We start from the raw sequence: 17,677 nt of genomic DNA on the forward strand, positions 1-17,677 counted from the left end.
GTCTCTGCATTTATTTTACTATACTACCATGTTTCTAGAAGAATTTTTAATTGGAATCTCTAGATCAGATCACTTTCAGAGTGAAAAACAATGCCTCCATTAGTTCTTAACACCACCAGAACTAGTCAAGTGTAACTCATCTGGCCTGAGATCTAGTAGAGAAGTCCAGTTCTTTAAAATTCAAGTACAGACTTCTGAGAAAAGGACACAATAAGAATTAACAAGCATGTGTGAGAGAAGGCTCTATAACAGAAGAGGGGGCTCTGAGTTGTGACTCCTTGACTATCACCTTCCTTGGAAGTTTAATTTAGTACATTCATCTCCAAGAGAAAATGTGACGTCACAGTGTGCACTCAGGTGGTGAAAAAGATCACAAATCTGGCTGGATGCAGTGGCTCATGCCCGTAATCTCAACACTGGGAGGCTGAGGCAGGAGGATCACTTGAGGTCAGGAGTTTGCAACCAGCCCGGGCAACATAACAAGACCCTGTCTCTATGAAAAATACAAAACTTAGCAAGGCATGGTGGTGCACACCTGTAATCCCAACTGCTCAGCAGGTTGAGGTGGGAGGACCACTTGAGCCTAGGAGTTCAAGGTTGCAGTGAACCATGATGCACTCCAGCCTGGGTGACAGTGCAAGACCCTGTCTCAAAAAGAAAAATTTTTTAATTTAAGAAAGATCACAAATCTGAAGTCATTAAAATATATAGAAATCGAAAATATGTAAAATAAAATTAAAAATAAAAGAATGAAAAAAAATCACAAATGTGAGGTTTCCCTCAGCTGCCCCACCTTCTCACCTACCTGACCCCGCATGGTCCTCATAATATGACTTCTATCCCTATCAATCGCTTGAAATTGCTTTTCTAAATGGATTCTGAAGTAGACACAGAGATGCACCACTCAGATGTCCCCTCAAGAAGGTAACTGCTACCCAGCTACAAGGACTGTGTTAAGCTGACAGCCTCCAGCTACTTTCAGGGTCCCAGTGACAGAGTGGGGCGGTAGGATCACTTTTCCTCAATGTGGGAGTCCCATAAGGGGTAATCTTTGCTTCAGAGCTCCCGGTTTTGCCAAATCCATATGATGGTTTGACAGTTCCTTTGCCCAATTTCATTTTCTCTCTCCCACCCCACAGAGGAATAATACTTTTGTATTCCTAACACTGTCTTAGCATTGGCTTCCTGGAGAACCCATGCTGGGACAGGTACCTTCTGGCCAAGTCACTCTCCCAAAGGTCTGGCAGTTGGCAGTCTGAATCACCCCCCCTCCTCTTAGACGTTTTTGGTCCCTGACATACCATTTTCTTTTCTTTCTTTCTTTTTTTTTTTTTTTTTTTTTGAGACAGGGTCTTGCTCTGTTACTCAGGCTGGAGTGCAGTAGCTTGATCCAGGCTCACCACAGCCTCAACCTCCTGGGCTCAAGCAATTCTCCCACCTCAGCCACCATCCCCCACCCCTCACCCCCAGCAGCTGGGACTACAGGCACCTGCCATGACACCCAGCTAATTTTTCTGTTTTTTGTAGAAACAGGTTTCATCATGTTGTCCAGGCTGGTCTCAAACTCCTGAGCTCAAGCCATCCACCTGTCTCAGTCTCCCAAGTGCTGGAATTACAGGCATGCGCCAGCACGCCCAACCCAGACAGAATAGTTTCTAAGTTCTTCAAAGGTGCCTTTATGCAGTCACATCCATCATCCCTCATTCTCCCAATCTGGTCATTTCCCAAAGGTCAATTTTCAACGCTGAGTTCTTCTTTAATTTCTTCTTGGAAAGTGCTGTTGGCCAGGTACAGTGGCTCACACTTGTAATCCCAGCACTTTGGGAGGCCAAGGCAGGTGATCACTTGAGGCCAGGAGTTCAAGACCAGCCTGCCAACATGGCAAAACCTCGTATCTACTAAAAACATAAAAATTAGCTAGGTGGGGTGGCACACACCTGTAATCCCAGCTACTTGGGAGGCTGGGGCACAAGAATCACTTGAACCCGGGAGGCGGAGGTTGCAGTGAGCCGAGAATTGTGTCACTGCACTGGGCAACAGAGGAAGATCCTGTCTCATAAATAAATAAATAAATAAATAAATAAATAAATAAATAAAAAGACAATTCTGTATTTATGAATCAAAAGACTTAATTAAATTTTTTTAAATTTTATATTTTATAAATTTAAAAAATGTATAAAAAGAAAAAAGGAAAATGCTTTCATTCTGACAACCTTAAGTCATCTCTATCCAAATGATTCACAGATCTCTTTCTGCTCTTGACCTCTCCAATAAGCTCTGGTTTATATCACTAAACAATACTAGAGATTTCTATTCTAAATCTGCCTCTCGTCCAAAAGATCCAAATGAGATCTCATCACCTTTCTCCCCAAAATAGGTTTGCCACCCTGATTCTGACTTTGGTATCACCATTGCCTTAATAAAACTATGGTCTCTTCTTAAATCTCTTTTTCATACAGTTTGTCCACCTTCTGGATCTAATTCAGCCCCAGCCAATGCCAACTCCTGTCTCTACTGCATGAGCGGCTCTGTCACCTTCAGGCTAACCAAGCAGAGAATGTGAGGCTGGGGAAACAAGGCTCCTCCCCTCACCTCCCAGTACAAGGTCCCATTCTCCCCTCTCAGGCCCTGACAAAGAGCAACCACTCCTCAGGATATAACCATGGTAAACACATCAAGCTACAAGGTTTAGTTAGAAGGCTAAACCTCAAAGAGTGTGTCTGCTACCCTACATTTTACAAATGAGAAAACTAAAGCTCAGCAAAGAGAGGTGACTTCCCATGATCACACAAGTAATGGAGTACAGGTAACTCTCCTTACTCCGCAACTGCATTCTCTCTTAACACTTTTCATGTTCCTCTAAAGGTTTTACTTTCTGAATCTTTCATCATAGTATTCTTACAGAGGAATTTCACACATCCTTTTCAAGTTAGTGACAAATGTCTCCTCCTCTAGGAAGCATTCTCTGAGCTAACTCCTCATGTCCTTACCCCAAGCTAAACAGGTTCCCTTCCTCTGCATTCTGCCTTCTGTATCTCACTGTATTTGAGTTGCCAGTTTGCTCATCTGTATCACTCACAAGATTTTAAGCTCTATAAGGGGAGGGTACATATCTGTTTTAATTTCCATAGCCACCACTCCTGTCCCATACTCACCAACTTACCCAGACTTCATAACACCCCACTAACAAGTCCCCCAATCTCCAGCCTCTCATCTTTAATCATCACACCCACATCATCAGAATAATTTTAAAACCGTATCTCTGCCATTTATCTACCTAAAAACTTTAAATGACTTACCCTCTTTACAGGGTCAATTCTGAACTAATTCTAACACAGACTGTCACTCAATAAACATACATTAGCCATCTATTCTGTGCAAAAACATTCAATGACATCTAAAATGTAGCCCCATCTCTCTTTAAATCCTAATTCTCCACTATGCATCAAAACAAACCTTCCACTCCACTCACAGTATTTCCTTTCTGCTCAAATACTCCAAGTTGAGGCTCTTGCTCTTAATTTACAGTGCTACCACCATATTTGTCACCTTTCTGCAATTATACTGGACAAGATTTGCTCCATTCTCTCAAGACCTTGAGAGTTTGTCTGGAGGTTCTAGCAGGGGAGCACAGCTACTCATATACCCTTGACCAAAGACCGGTCCTCCTCTATCAAGGATGGTCATTCTCTTTGACTGAGCACACAGCACTGGGAGGGATGCGCATGGAGTGATGAGGGAGGAAGGGGACAACCACCTAGCCAGTCAGATCAGTGAAATCAACCCTGGTGATCAATGGGGTGACAGATGTCACAGCCAGATCACCCTCAACATTCACCATTCCCTCAAGAAATAGCTGAAGTTCTATCTCCTTCATGAAACTGTCTGCAACTGTCTATATCCTTTTCTCTATTTGCCCTGAACTTCTACAGCAGTTCTGGCCAATGGAAATATACTGCAAACCACATATGAAGTTTAGGATGTTTAAAGCCACATTTTAAAAAAAGTAAAAGGGAATAGGCAATATTAACTTAAATACTATATCCAAAATATTGTAATTTAAACATGTAATCAGTATTTTTAAAAATCATGCCTGCAATCCCAGCACTTCGGGAGGCCAAGGCGGGTGGATCACCTGAAGTCAGGGTTCGAGACCAGCCTGGCCAACATGGTGAAACCCTGTCTCTACTGAAAACACAAAAATTATCCAGGCATGGTGGCGGGCACGTGTAATCCCAGTTATTCTGGAGGCTGAGGCAGGAGAATCACTTGAACTCAGGAGGCGGAGGTTGAAGTGATCCAAGATCGTGCCATTGCACTCCAGCCTGGGCAACAACAGCAAAACTCCATCTCAAATAAATAAATAAATAACAAGATGTTACTCTTGTTCTGGTACTAAGTCTTTGAAATCCAATGTATATTTTATACTTAAAGTACATTTCAACTCAGGCTCACGACTTGTCAAGCAATCAACAGCCAAACGTGGCTATTGGCTAACAATGGATGACACAGCTTACAGTGGTCATCTTCTACACTCTCTAGAATTTGCTTATATATTGCATCATTGTGGTCATTTCACGTATTGTCTTCTTGACTACATCACACAACCCTGAACATAAGGGACAAGGCTGCATGTTTTTTTCTTCCCCAGGGTGCCTAACAAAAAGTGTTCAGTAGACTGAAACCTTCAAACTCATGTAATGTTTTATACATTAATTTTCTTCAACATCAGTGTTTGGTAGAAAATAAGACAGAATTTCTGCTGTCACATATAAAGGTTGTGAGCTCTATTATAATCTTAAAATATAAAAAGCAGGCCAGGTGCAGTGGCGCACGCCTGTAATCCCAGCACTTTGGGAGGCCAAGGAGAGCGGATCACGAGGTCAGGAGATCAAGACCATCCTGGCTAACATGGTGAAACCCCATCTCTACTAAAAATACAAAGAAATTAGCCGTGCGTGGTGGCAGCCACCTACGTCCCAGCCACTCGGGAGGCTGAGGCAGAAGAATGGCGTGAACCTGGGAGGCAGAGCTTTCAGTGAGCCAAGATCGCGCCACTGCACTCCAGCCTGGGCAACAGAGCAAGACTCCGTCTCAAAAATAAATAAATAAAAATAAAAACAATAAAAAGCAAAGTAAGCTTCCCAAAGTCACGCAGGTAAAGGACCTCAGAATTCCAATGTAGTCTGATCTACTAATCGTCTGGTGTCCTATTACCTAACACTGTTTCTCAAATCATCACTGAAGACGATCACTGAGACTGGAGTCAGTTGCTCATCAAGCTACAAGATTCAGTTAGAAGGCTAAATTTCAGGGTAACAGCCAGCTAGCTGAGTATCCATTACCCTAGGAACTGAAAGAATTGATGGGGATGTGCTGCCTGCCAAGGCAGACAGTGCCCCATCCTCCCACAGCTGTCTATCCAGTGGAAAGTAATACCTTCCAACACTGTCCATACGACCAGAACAACTTTCATCCTAACTAGTGTCACTTCCAGCTGATACACCATGCCCACATAATACCATTCTCCTCCTTCAAAACAAATGTTGTAAAGCTAATTATTCCTTTACAGGTATAGGGAGAAGCAAAAGGTATACAAAACAGAAGAGTCTTAAGATCAAAAACTTAGTTTTTCTAATATTGCAGAAATCTCTCCTTAACCGCAAGATCTCCTTATATGAAATTCAAGTATACATACAGATTTCCATTTAAATATCTCTCCCTCAACTGCTGAAAACTACAGTTTTTGACACAGATTTTGAGTTTAAAAAAAAGGAACACGAAGGTGGGATGAGAAGAAGGAAATAAAGCAGAAGGGAGAGCAGGAAAAATAGTTTTATGAAATGCAGCCTTGGGGAAGAAAAAGGAAGCTGAGACAAGGATCTACCTTAGGCTTGCGTTGTGGGAGGGGAACAAGGACATGCCTAAAAGGGACTAAGGAAGCGAGTGAGAGTGCTAATGTGCTAATAATCAATAATCACCACTGACAGGACTAAGGTTCTATAACCCTCATGGTGGGAAAGAATGAGAAATATCTATTGAGTGATGGCATGCTGAGTACATGGGAGAAGGTTGCCCAAAGCCTCTTCTGTCTCTAGCTTTGTTACTATGTACCTCTGGGACCGTGATGAGACCCCAAAGGAAATACAAAATGGGGATCAGAGAGGTTTAGAACTCTGAGTCATAAGATCAGAAATGTACTGACTATTAATATTAAGATGGAAGGTCAAATACCAAAAAAAAAAGCACCTCACCGTTTACATGCTATTTTCAATAAAAGTACATGTATTTCAAAAAAAGAAAAAAAAAAACACAAAAATGTCCAAGTTATCTCACTGAAAAGTTTCTAACAAGTAAGGAATAGAAACTAGAAATAATCCAACATTCATTATCCTATTTTAAGATTTCTAAATGTCTAATTTTCTCTTTATTTAGAGTCGTCTTTACTATTTTATTTTGGTGATAGCTACACAAAAAATATTTACGAAGACTAGGCTGGGTGCAGTGGCTCACTCCTGTAATCCCAGCACTTTAATAGGCTCACTCAAGACTCTGATCCCCAACCCCATTTTAAAAATTGATTGTTTTTGTTCCTCAAGAGAACCTTTTACCATAGAGATTAACAGAAACATAATACAAAAGATTAGGGAGGGAATATTATACATGCCAAGTTCACAAAAGAATTAACTACATTTGTATATTGTGTTCCACAAATAAAAACCCTGTCTCATAATTTGCTTCCTTTATATTTTCAACTTACCAATGGCCTGGCTGAATTACCTTTGTAACTAGCAAGGTTAAAATTTTTTGAGGCTAAATGTCTACATGGGAACAGAAAATATGGTATGATTCATAAGATATCTAAACCAACTGTGAGGCAAAATATTAAAAAAAACTAAAAAAGAGATTTTAGTTGAAAATCTATCACTGAGAAAATAATAAAGATTTAAACTACCCATGTTGTTCGTCAAAATTCTTTTCATTTAGATCTACACCAGAGTTGTAAATTATTTTATTTCAAAAAGCTACAATAAATTTTTTAAAAGCTCTATTTCTAAAAACAACAGGATAAAAATTCACAGCCAATGAGTTCATTTCGAGACATTTCCAGCACTGACATGTAATTCACCCTGCAACCATAATTGCAAAGTAAAGCTATAACAGAGGTTGCAAAAAATATCACTAGATTCTGCTATATTTAAGAGGAAAACATTTACTAAATAAGGATATTAATTTTAAGCTTCATTTTGATCTCGGAACAGAAGAAGTTAGAAATAATGGTTACCTCCAGAACAGGGGACTAATGTGGGCCGAGGGTTAAGGAAAACTTACTTTTCACTTTTGTAAATACCCTTTAGAATTTTATAACTTTTATATGTGTCTATATGAGATATTCAAAAAGTTTCTTTTTAATATACATGTTTAAATAATAACCTTTCTTATTTTATTAGAATTACATGTACTGTATTTCTAAGTAACACTGGAGATTTAGCATCTTTCAGCAAGACCACTGAAATTTCTAAAAAAGTTTTTAAAAAATTTTTAGCACCAGTAGAGGAGAAACAATTATTGCTTCTACTTCAAATAAGATGCCCTATTCCTATTTCCATTATGACTTCTGAAAATTTATACCATAATTTAAAAGTAACAATCTCTGTTTCAGGTGCCACATTAAAAAGGTTTATTATTATCAGAGAGTATAGAATCCATATACGAATAGCTCTCATTAAAAAAAAGAAGAAGAAGAAATACAGTTGGCCCTCCGTATTCCTGGGTTCTGCATCTGTGGATTCAAGCAAGTGTGGACTGAAAACATTCCCCTTAAAAACTGCATCTGTACTTAACATGGGCAAACTTTTCTTCCTGTTTTTATTCCATAAACAATGTAACTTAACAACTATTTACATAGCATTTATATTGCATTAGGTATTATAAGTAATCTAGAGATAATTAAAAATATAAAGAAAGATGTACATAGGTTATATGCAAATACTATGCCATTTTATATAAGAGTCTTCAGCGTCCTAGGATTTTGGTATCTGCAGGGAGTCCTGGAACCAGTCCCCCAAGGATACCAAGGGACAGCCTGTACAAACAAAAGAAGAGCACCAAAACCAAACCAAGGGGAAAAAATGGTGGAAAAAAAAGTCTAACATTCAATTCAACTACATTTACTCAGCTACCTATATGCACCTTCCTATAGATATAAAGAAAAGTTTCCTTCTCTCTCAATACAGTTTTCATTCTCCCATCAGTTATCACAGAATATACTAAAATTGCAATCAAAACAAATAATATAGTCTTAAACTATACAGTTTGTTCTAAGAAAGGACTATTCATGAATACAAGTTTAAAAGCAAGTAGAAAATGTGTTTCTGGAATACTGTTTCCCCACTATTAGCTTATTGCTATCTACTTCAGCTGCTGAAAAGCAAGTAAATCTTTGCTTAAGAAAAAGCTCAAAACAATCACTTAGTGTTGCTCGGTAGTTCCGCCTGAAAAACAAAGTAATACCAAATCAACATGACAATCAGTTGTCTTTTAACAATCCAATTGCGAATTAAGTTAACAGAGCTGATGACTTCTATGACGGTGCACAGAATGAGTGTGCGGAAGAAGGCCTGCGTACCCTCAACTCACGGGGGAGCCAGAAAACTTAACAACTGGAGCCAGAGAGACAGAGCTCCCCTGTAGAAGGTGCACAGATTGCCAGGAAGATACCCAATGAGATTACAGGGAATGTGGGAGAAGGAAGGAGAAAAAAAATCAAGGTAAGTAAAGGGAAGCAGACAGAAGTGGTTTCCTTTTTGGGGAGGAGGGTGGTGTGCGGAGGAGGGCTTAAAGATTTGAGAAAACCTACTGACCTGCAATGACCTTATTTATGGCTATAAATATATGTAAAATATATAAAATATAAAAGTTGTTTTAACAAGAAAACATTACTGTGACTAGACAACCAGCAAACATCTGTTTCTATTGTAGTTTATGTAAGTCATAAGAGGTCTTTCTTTCTCCCTTTCCCTCCCTCCCTCTTCTCCCTCCCTCCCTCCCTGTCTCTCTCTCTCTCTCTCTCTCTCTCTCTCTCTCTCTTTTTCTTTGGATACAGAGTCTCACTCTGTTTTCCAGGCTGGAGTGCAGTGGCACGATCAGAGCTCACTCCAGCCTCCATCTCCTGAGCTCAGGCCATCTCCTGTCTCAGCTACAGAAGGAGCTTGGACTACAGGCATGTGCCACCATACCTCTCTAACTCTATTAATTTATTGTAGAGATAGGGTCTTACTATGTTGCACAGGCTGATCTCAAACTCCTGGGCTCAAGTGATCCACTCGCCTCAACCTCCAAAAGTGCTAGTATTACAGGCATGAGCCACTGCACCCGGACTAGGAATGGCTTCTATTTTTTTTAATTTCAATTTTTTTTTTTTTTTTTGAGACGGAATCTTGCTCTGTTGCCCAGGCTGGAGTGCAGTGGCAGTATCTCGGCTCACTGCAAGCTCCGCCTCCCAGGTTCATGCCATTCTCCTGCCTCGGCCTCCTGAGTAGCTGGGACTACATGCGCCCGCCACAACACCCAGCTAATTTCTTTTTTTTATTTTTGGTATAGACGGGGTTTCACTGTGTTAGCCAAGATGGTCTTGATCTCCTGACCTCATGATCTGCCCGCCTCGGCCTCCCAAAGTGCTGGGATTACAGGTGTGAGCCACCGCGCCTGACCTATTTATTTATTTTTGAGACAAAGTCTTGCTCTGTCACCCAGGCTGCAATACAGTGGCACTATCTCAGCTCACTGAAACCTCCTCTTCCCGAGTAGCTGGGACCACAAGTGCCCACCACCATGTCCAGCTAGTTTTTTAATTTTTTGTAGAGACAAAGTCTCACTATATTTTCCAGGTGGTTTCCAAACTCCTGGCTTCAAGTAATCCTCCTGCCTCTGCTTCCCAAAGTTCTGGGATTATAGTCATGAGCCACTGCACCCAGCTTCCCAAGGGTTTAAATCTGTGTTCTATAGTTCAATTTTATTGATAAGTCTGACAAAAGTCTGTTTGCAACATGTGATATTATGAGACAAGAGATATATAGAGAGAAATATACATAGGTTTTCATCCATGGTCCCTGGGTCATAATGCCATAGCCCTTGTTATAATGTTGGGGTACTTTAGGCCTCAGAAGCAGGTCTCAGAAAACAGAATCTCAGCCGGGTGTGGTGGCTCACACCTGTAATCCCAGCACTTTGGGAGGCCAAGGCGGGCGGATCACTTGAGGTCAGGAGTTTGAGACCAGCCTGGCCAATGTGGCGAAACTCGGTCTCTACTAAAAAATACAAAACTTAGCTGGATATGGTGGCGTACACCTGTAATCCCAGCTACTTGGGAGGCTGAGGTAGGAGAATCGGAGGGAGGGAGGGAGGGAGGGAGGGAGGAAGGGAGGGAGGAAGGAAGGAAGAAAAAAAAAAAATAGATCTCTCTCTCTCTCTCTAACCTTCTGTCCTTTCTTCGCCTGCTCCTTTTTCTCCCCAAGGCAGGCCGTAGAAACTAAAAATATAATCTCATCTCCCCCAACCCTTCTATCTTGGAGCTGGTCATAAAGAAAGTCTCTGACCTTCCTTGTCTAATTGTAGGCCACAAGACCTTCATTTCAGAAGGGGTCCTCCCCCACACCCTTGTGGAAGGAAGGCTGCACAGAGAGACCAAGAAGAATCTGAACAGACAATCCTTGCTGGACTTTCCCACTCAGTCTATTAATATTAGATCATACCCTTTTTGTCTAATCACATTCCTACATGGTTGTCTGTACTTTAATCACGACTATCCAATAAAGTCTCCATAAGAGACCCAAGAGGACAGGGTCTGAGGAGCTCCCAGAGAGCTGAACATGTGGAGACTTAAAGGAAGGTTAATGAGAACTCATTCATGTACCAGGAAGGCAGTGCACCCAAACTCCATGAGAAGTTCCTCACCCTGTGTCTCTCTTCATCTGTCTATTTGTATCCTTTAAAATATCTTCTGTAATAAATCAATAAACATGTCGCCCTGAGTTCTATGAGCCACTCTAGCAAAGTAACTGAACCCAAAGACAGGGTCACGAAGACCCCAACTCGAAGCTGGTCCATCAGAAGTTCCAGAAGCCCAGATTTGCAACTGGTAGGAAGGAAGGGGACGGTCTTGTGGGACTGAGCCCTCAATCTGTGGGATCTGACACTCTGTGGTATCTGACACTGTCTCCAGCTAGATAGTGTTGGAACTGAACTGGAGGATACCCAACTGGTGTCCACTGCAGAACTGATTGTTTACTTGGTGTGTGGGGAGAAACCTCCACACATTTGGTCACCAGAAATCTTCTGTGTTGATTGTTATTGTGGTGTGAGAGCAGAGAAAAAAACAGTTTGCGTGTTGTTTCCACTGACATAATATTAAAATGATATCTAATTACACTGTTAATTTTTCTACAGATTTTGTTTCAAATTTTATTTGGATAATTTTTCTTTTACTTAATAATATGCTATTTGTTAAAAATTCAGTATATAAATAAGCTTTGTCTGTACTACACCGGAGGCCCTCAAGGCCAATATTTACCAATTATAGCATTGACTCAAGCACATTTATCTAAATGAATACCATTCTACAAAGTAATATTCTTAAAAAAGAAAAATACAGGCTGGATGTGGGGGCTCATATCTGTAATCCTAACACTTATAGGTGAATGGACGGATTGCTCGAGTCCAGGAGTTTAAGACCAGTCTAAGCAGCAAAGTGAGACCCTGTCTCTACAAAAAACAAAACAAACAAACAAAAAAAATTCGCCAGGTGTGGTGGCATACACCTGTAATCCCAGCTACTCAGGAAGCTGAGGTGGGAGGATCGCTTCAGCATGGAGGTCATGGGTATGGTGAGCTATGATCATGCCATTGCACTCCAGCCTGAGTGACAGAGTGTAACCCTGTCTCAAAATAAATAAATAATTTTAAAATAAGTAAAAAATATATGTATTCCAAAGATGATGTCAATATTCCAAGCTTTTCATAACTTCTCTTTAGAGAAGAAATATGAAGTTTATGACACATGGAAAGGAAGAACCAACCTGATTACTTTACAGTCTCCTATATATATGTGTGTATATATATATAAAACAAAATTAACTTTCAAAGGTATGAGACCATGTTTTCCTTAAAACTCTTCTTCCTCAGCTCCAACATTGCCCCAAAGGGGTTCTTATCTCTGATTTCCGGTCCTCTGGTTTTCTTGTTCCTTTCACCATCTACTATAGCCATTCCCCAAGACTGTCGATGGTTCTCTTCTCCTCTTTTTCCAAGCTTCAACTACCAAATTCCTTACTGACAACCCCACACTTCCCAGGAGTATCATCTCCAGCTGAACATACACCCATCAAGGACCTCAAAAAAACAAATAAATAAACAAAAGTTTTCATGTTCAAAACTGTATCATTGCACAAACAGTTCCTTCTCATGGCTTTTCCATTTCTATTAAAACACACTTCTCTTAAAAACCATTATTAAAAAAAATAAAAACCACTACTATATATTTGGTCAACTGCAGTTGACATTTGAGACATTTCTGAATCTGTCCTTTCCCGTCCTCCTCCCACCCAATCATGGGATCATGGGTCAAGGCTCATACCTTGACCCACCATTTCCCTCTTGTCCACCTTCATTGTCTCTAGTCCCTATTACCTCTTATTGGGGCTATTGCAATGGTTTCTCTTATCTTCCCAATTCACTCTAGCCAGCACTTCTGCTATGTCACCCAAGCTGGAGTACAGTGGTGCAATATCGGCTCACTGCAACCTCTGCCTCCCAGGTTCAAGCGATTCTCCTGCCTCAGCTCCCAAGTAGCTGGGACTACAGGTGCATGCTACCACACCCAGCTAATTTTTATATTTTTAGTAGAGACAGGGTTTCGCCACACTGGCCACACTGGTCTTGAAACTCCTGACCTCAGGTGATCCACTCACCTCAGCCTCCAAAAGTGCTGGGATTACAGGTGTGAGCCATCGCGCCTGGCAAGTAACTTTCTAAAGTGCAATTCTGATCACAACTCCTCATCCTCTGAAAACCTGGGGGGCCCCTGGCATCTACCTAATTTGTCTGGCAATCAAAGCTTTCTATGCATTAACCCCAATCTATTTCTATAGCTTTATCACCAGCAATAATTCTCTCTCATACACACACAGGAACACACATGTGTATGTTCTACACTACAATCAAAATAAGTTACACAGAAGTCCCCTTAAAGACCTGATTCATTCCTGTCTCTTGCAGTAGTTCAGTGTCCCCTAGGGATAACAGCAATCAATAAATATCCATTAAATAAATAAATTAGGCCAGGCGTGGTCACTCATGCCTGTAATCCCAGCACTTTGGGAGACCGAGGCAGGTGGATCACTTGAGGTCAGGAGTTTGAGACCAGCCTGGCCAACATGGTGAAACTCTGTCTCCACTAAAAATACAAAAATTAGCTAGACATGGTGGTGCACACCTGTAGTCCAAGCTACTCGGGAAGCTGAAGCAGAAGAATCGCTTGAACCAGGGAGATGGAGGTTGCCACTGTACTCCACCCTGGTCAACAGAGCAAGACTCCATCTCAAAAAACTAAGTAATTAATTAATTAATAGAACGGGCTTAATCTTCCCCATTCCTACATAATCACATCCTAACTTCCTTCAGAGTTCATTTCAAAGAAGCTTTTTTCATAAAGCAATCGCACCAGTGAGAAGAAATCGCCTCTTCCTTTAAAATCTCATGGCCCCATATCTTCTGTCACACTCAGTATCTTCTACCCAATATTTCTGTTTCTTTTCTTTACCACCAGACTTTATGTTTTTTAAGGATCAGTAATTGTCTGAGTAATACAATCTCCATCTGGGGAGAGAGAGAGTGCTTTCTTTAATGGTCGTTTAGTCTTTTAATTTACCTACCAAAATTTAAACTCTTTGAAGGCAAAGACTCATATTTCTTTTTTCTCTGCCTTTCACCACCATATCCCTTATCTCGTGAATATATCCATTCTCTGTCTCAAAAGTTGTGAAGATAACTCAAAAGGGCAAGTATCAAAAATATTTTTTAGAATACCCACATAGCTTTCCAAAGCAATACATTTTAACCATCATTTTGGATACATAATTATTAGTCTGCTGCTTAATAAATCAATTATTTGACATTTCCTCCAAGGAGATAATCTTAAGAGCCTAAAAATACTAACCTTATTATTAAATGAGCATGGTACCTTACACACAGTAGACTTACAGAAGGTTACTGTATGAATGAATCAATCAATCAACAAATAAAGGCAAAAACTCTACTCCCAGCCAACAGAACACAGAACTAGGGTCAAACACAAAAGGAGACCTAAATAAAAATGTTTACATATTTTCAATTCTACAAACACTGGCAAGATGAACAGAACTGAACCAATCCCAAAGTCTCACACAGACAAGAGAGACACAAAATACAACTGCGCAGTTGCATTACCAACGTACTGTGGGTGAAACCTATGAACTGGTATTTATCACTTTCTGCCAAGACGCTTTTCCTATAAGCAGCCATAAAGACAATTGTGAATAAAGTATAATCAAAGTAATCCAAAAAAATCTCATTTATGCCATCAACTGGAAGAGAAGAAAATGACAAAACCATTGGCTTTGAAGTGTGAAAATAGGCCAGGCATGGTGGCTCACGCCTGTAATCCCAACACTTTTGAGAGGCCGAGGCGGGTGGATCACCTGAGGTCAGTAGTTCAAGATCAGCCCAGTCAACATGGTGAAACCCCATCTCTCCTAAAAATGCAAAAATTAGCCAGGCTTGGTGGCATGTGCCTGTAGTCCCAGCTACTCGGGAGGCTGAGGCAGGAGAATCGCCTGAACCCGGGAGGCAGAGGTTGCAGTGAGCTGAGATCACACCACTGCACTCTAGCCTGGGTGACAGAGTGCGACTCCCGCACAGAAAAAAAAAAAAAAAAAATTAAGAGGTTATTTGGGAATATCTGGAAAAAAAGAACAAACTTTTCTTCTCCTAAGATCTTTAAAAGAGAAATGATGGTTGAAAGCAAAAAATTTAATATTTTCTGATGGGGATTTCAATGTATGTAGATTAATAAATATGACAATTACAACATAAAGAAGTGAGGGTAAAGGGACCTATATGGTGATAAGTTTTCTACATTCTCCTTAAAGTGGCAAAATATTAACTCTAAGTACACTATGAAAAGTTAGGGATGGATATTCTAACTCCTAGAGCAAGTACTAAAAAAACCTACACAAAGAAATATAGTAAAAAACTCACTATTAAAATGGAATATTGGCCAGGCACAGTCAGTCACACTTGTAATCCCAGCACTTTATGAAACCAAGGGGGGCAGAACTCCTTGAGCTCAGGAGTTCAAGACTAGCCTGGCTAACATGGTGAAACCCCGTTTCTACTAAAAATATAAAAATTAGCTAGGCGTGGTGACGCACACCTGTAATCCCAGCTACTTGGTAGGCTGAGGCACCAGAATCTCTGGAACCTAGGAGGCAGAGGTTGCAGTGAGCTGAGATCACACCACTGCACTCCAGCCTGGGAAACAGAGCCAGACTGTGTCTCCAAAAGAGAAAAAAAAAAAAAAATGAAGCATATTCAAATAATCCCAAAGATGGAAGAAAAGTAGAGGAAAAAAAAAGAAACAGAAATCAAATTATAATAAAATGGTAGCCCTAAATCAAACCATATCAATAATTACGTTAAATGTAAATGGCCTAAAGATGCCAATTAAAAGAGAGATTGTCAGAAAGAATAAAAAAAAAGACACAGCTACATCTATTTATTAAAAACTTACTTTAAATAAAATGGCATAGGTAAGTTAAAAGTAAAAATAAAAGTAAAGTAAAATGTAGACCTACTCATAACTCCCCTAAACTGTGAAATTACACAAATTCTCAAGGATGCATGGCTAAAAACTACCATACATCCATGCAATAGAATATTACTTAGCAATTTAAAAAATTATTGGTACACACAACAAAATGGATTAATCTCTAAGGCATTATGCTGGGTAAAAGAAATCAGTTTCAACAGTTACAAACTATACGACTCCATTTACAAGGCACTTCGGAAAAGGTAAAACTATAGCAATTAGAAAAGATCAATGGCTGCCAACAGCTGAGATGGAGGTAGGGCAACATCACGGAGTTTTTTAGGATGATGGAACTGTGGAAGCCATGGTTGTGGTGATAGTTATATGAATCTATACATATGTTGAAATTCATAGAACTGTACACCAAAAGTCAATTTTACTGTATGTTAATTTTTTTAAGTAAAATAAAAATTACGTGGATGATCTCCATGGACCCTTCCAGACTATGATTCTATCAGTGAGAAAAAGAGAGGAGAGGCAAAAGGAAGACAAGGAGAATGCTAATCCTACTGGCATAAAAGCCACTACTCACAAGAACTTGATTACTGTACAAAAATATACAAAACAAACCCAATCTTCAGAATTTATTCCCAGAAGGGGCTAAGAAAACCGGACATTCAGATCTAAAATGTGTATATTTTTAAATGCCTATGAATAACTCTTCTTGTCCGTTTCTATATTTTATACTTTGAAGAAGCTGCCAATTTCTCCCGGCTGAGTGCCAATTTCCCTGCTTGGGGTTACTCAATTTACAAGCATCCCTTTATTTATGCCCTATACTCTGGGGTCTCTGGCAGTCACAATAACGACTCTGAAAAAGCAGTCGCTTTTGCAGGGTGCCAGAAAGATCAGCCCTCCTCACCCGGAACTAAGGTCCCTGTGGGACACAGCACACCCGGTCCACTAGTTCCAAACCTAAAGACGCTGGGCGGGAGGTCTTCTCAAGTCAAAAAGTCTCCCAAAGGAGGAAGACACTGGAGGCCGGTCTTCGGGGCATTTCTGCCGTCTCCGGACTGCCTGGGAGCCTCCGGGGCAGCTAGCCGTTTAGAGGACAGTGCTGGTGTGAGGCTGTGGGCTGCAGAAGGTTCTGCCCAGCGACCCTGGGCAAGTCCCTTCCTCTCCTGGAGTAAGAGGAAAATTCTGGGAAGGTTGTGTAAGCTGGCTCAGACGCCTCAGAATCCACTTTCTGCCCCTCGCTCTCCAACGCCAAGAAGGAACCACACTTGCCCCTCACAGACTTCAACCCAGCCTTATGCCCTCCACCTTTCCCAGTCCCTGGGAGACCCGCGGAAACTAACACACCCAGCCAAGGGCAAGGCCCGAAGGCAAGGGGTAGGCAGTAAACACCAAATCCGGGTCTCAGACCCACTCCGCCCCAAGCGGGCCTACCGGGCGCATTCCGGCCCGCCCCGCCCTGTGGTCACAGCCCGCCAGGTCCCGCTTCCACCCAAAGGAAGTACAGAGCGCGCCGGGGAGAGTCGGGTCGGGGGCCGGGTCAGGAGGCGCCCACCTTGAGCTGGGACTTGGAGACCTTGCCGCTATGGTCCTGGTCGAGTGCGGTGAAGGCGTGCCATATGGCTTTGAGCAGCTCGTCCTTCAAGCTCCCCATGGCCGCGACCCTGCTGCCCCACCAACCCCTCGGGCCCAGCCAGCCCCTCGGCGCCTCGAACGCCCCTCAGCCTCCGCGTCCGCCACCCGCCGCGCAGTCACCTGACCCCCCAGGCCCCGCCCCCGCCAGACCCCGCCCTGCTGCCGGCGCCGGTCCGGTGCCGC

The 17,677-nt window shown here is 41.5% G+C and overlaps 1 protein-coding gene across 2 annotated transcripts in view; it reads right to left on the reverse strand.

Annotated features, from left to right (window-relative positions):
- SWAP70 (switching B cell complex subunit SWAP70) overlaps positions 1–17,616 on the reverse strand; it is an 81,078-nt gene extending 63,462 nt beyond the window's left edge. Inside the window, exon 1 of one of the 2 annotated variants that reach the window (XM_008007177.3) lies at positions 17,415–17,616. In XM_008007177.3, the coding sequence (XP_008005368.3) occupies positions 17,415–17,513 (99 nt within the window). In that variant the 5' untranslated portion in view covers positions 17,514–17,616. The remainder of the gene's footprint in view (positions 1–17,414) is intronic. The other variant, XM_008007183.3, reaches the window with a different exon arrangement.
- Between the last annotated feature and the right edge of the window lie 61 nt (positions 17,617–17,677).

Source organism: Chlorocebus sabaeus, chromosome 1, assembly GCF_047675955.1.
Source record: "Chlorocebus sabaeus isolate Y175 chromosome 1, mChlSab1.0.hap1, whole genome shotgun sequence".
Taxonomy (NCBI): domain Eukaryota; kingdom Metazoa; phylum Chordata; class Mammalia; order Primates; family Cercopithecidae; genus Chlorocebus; species Chlorocebus sabaeus.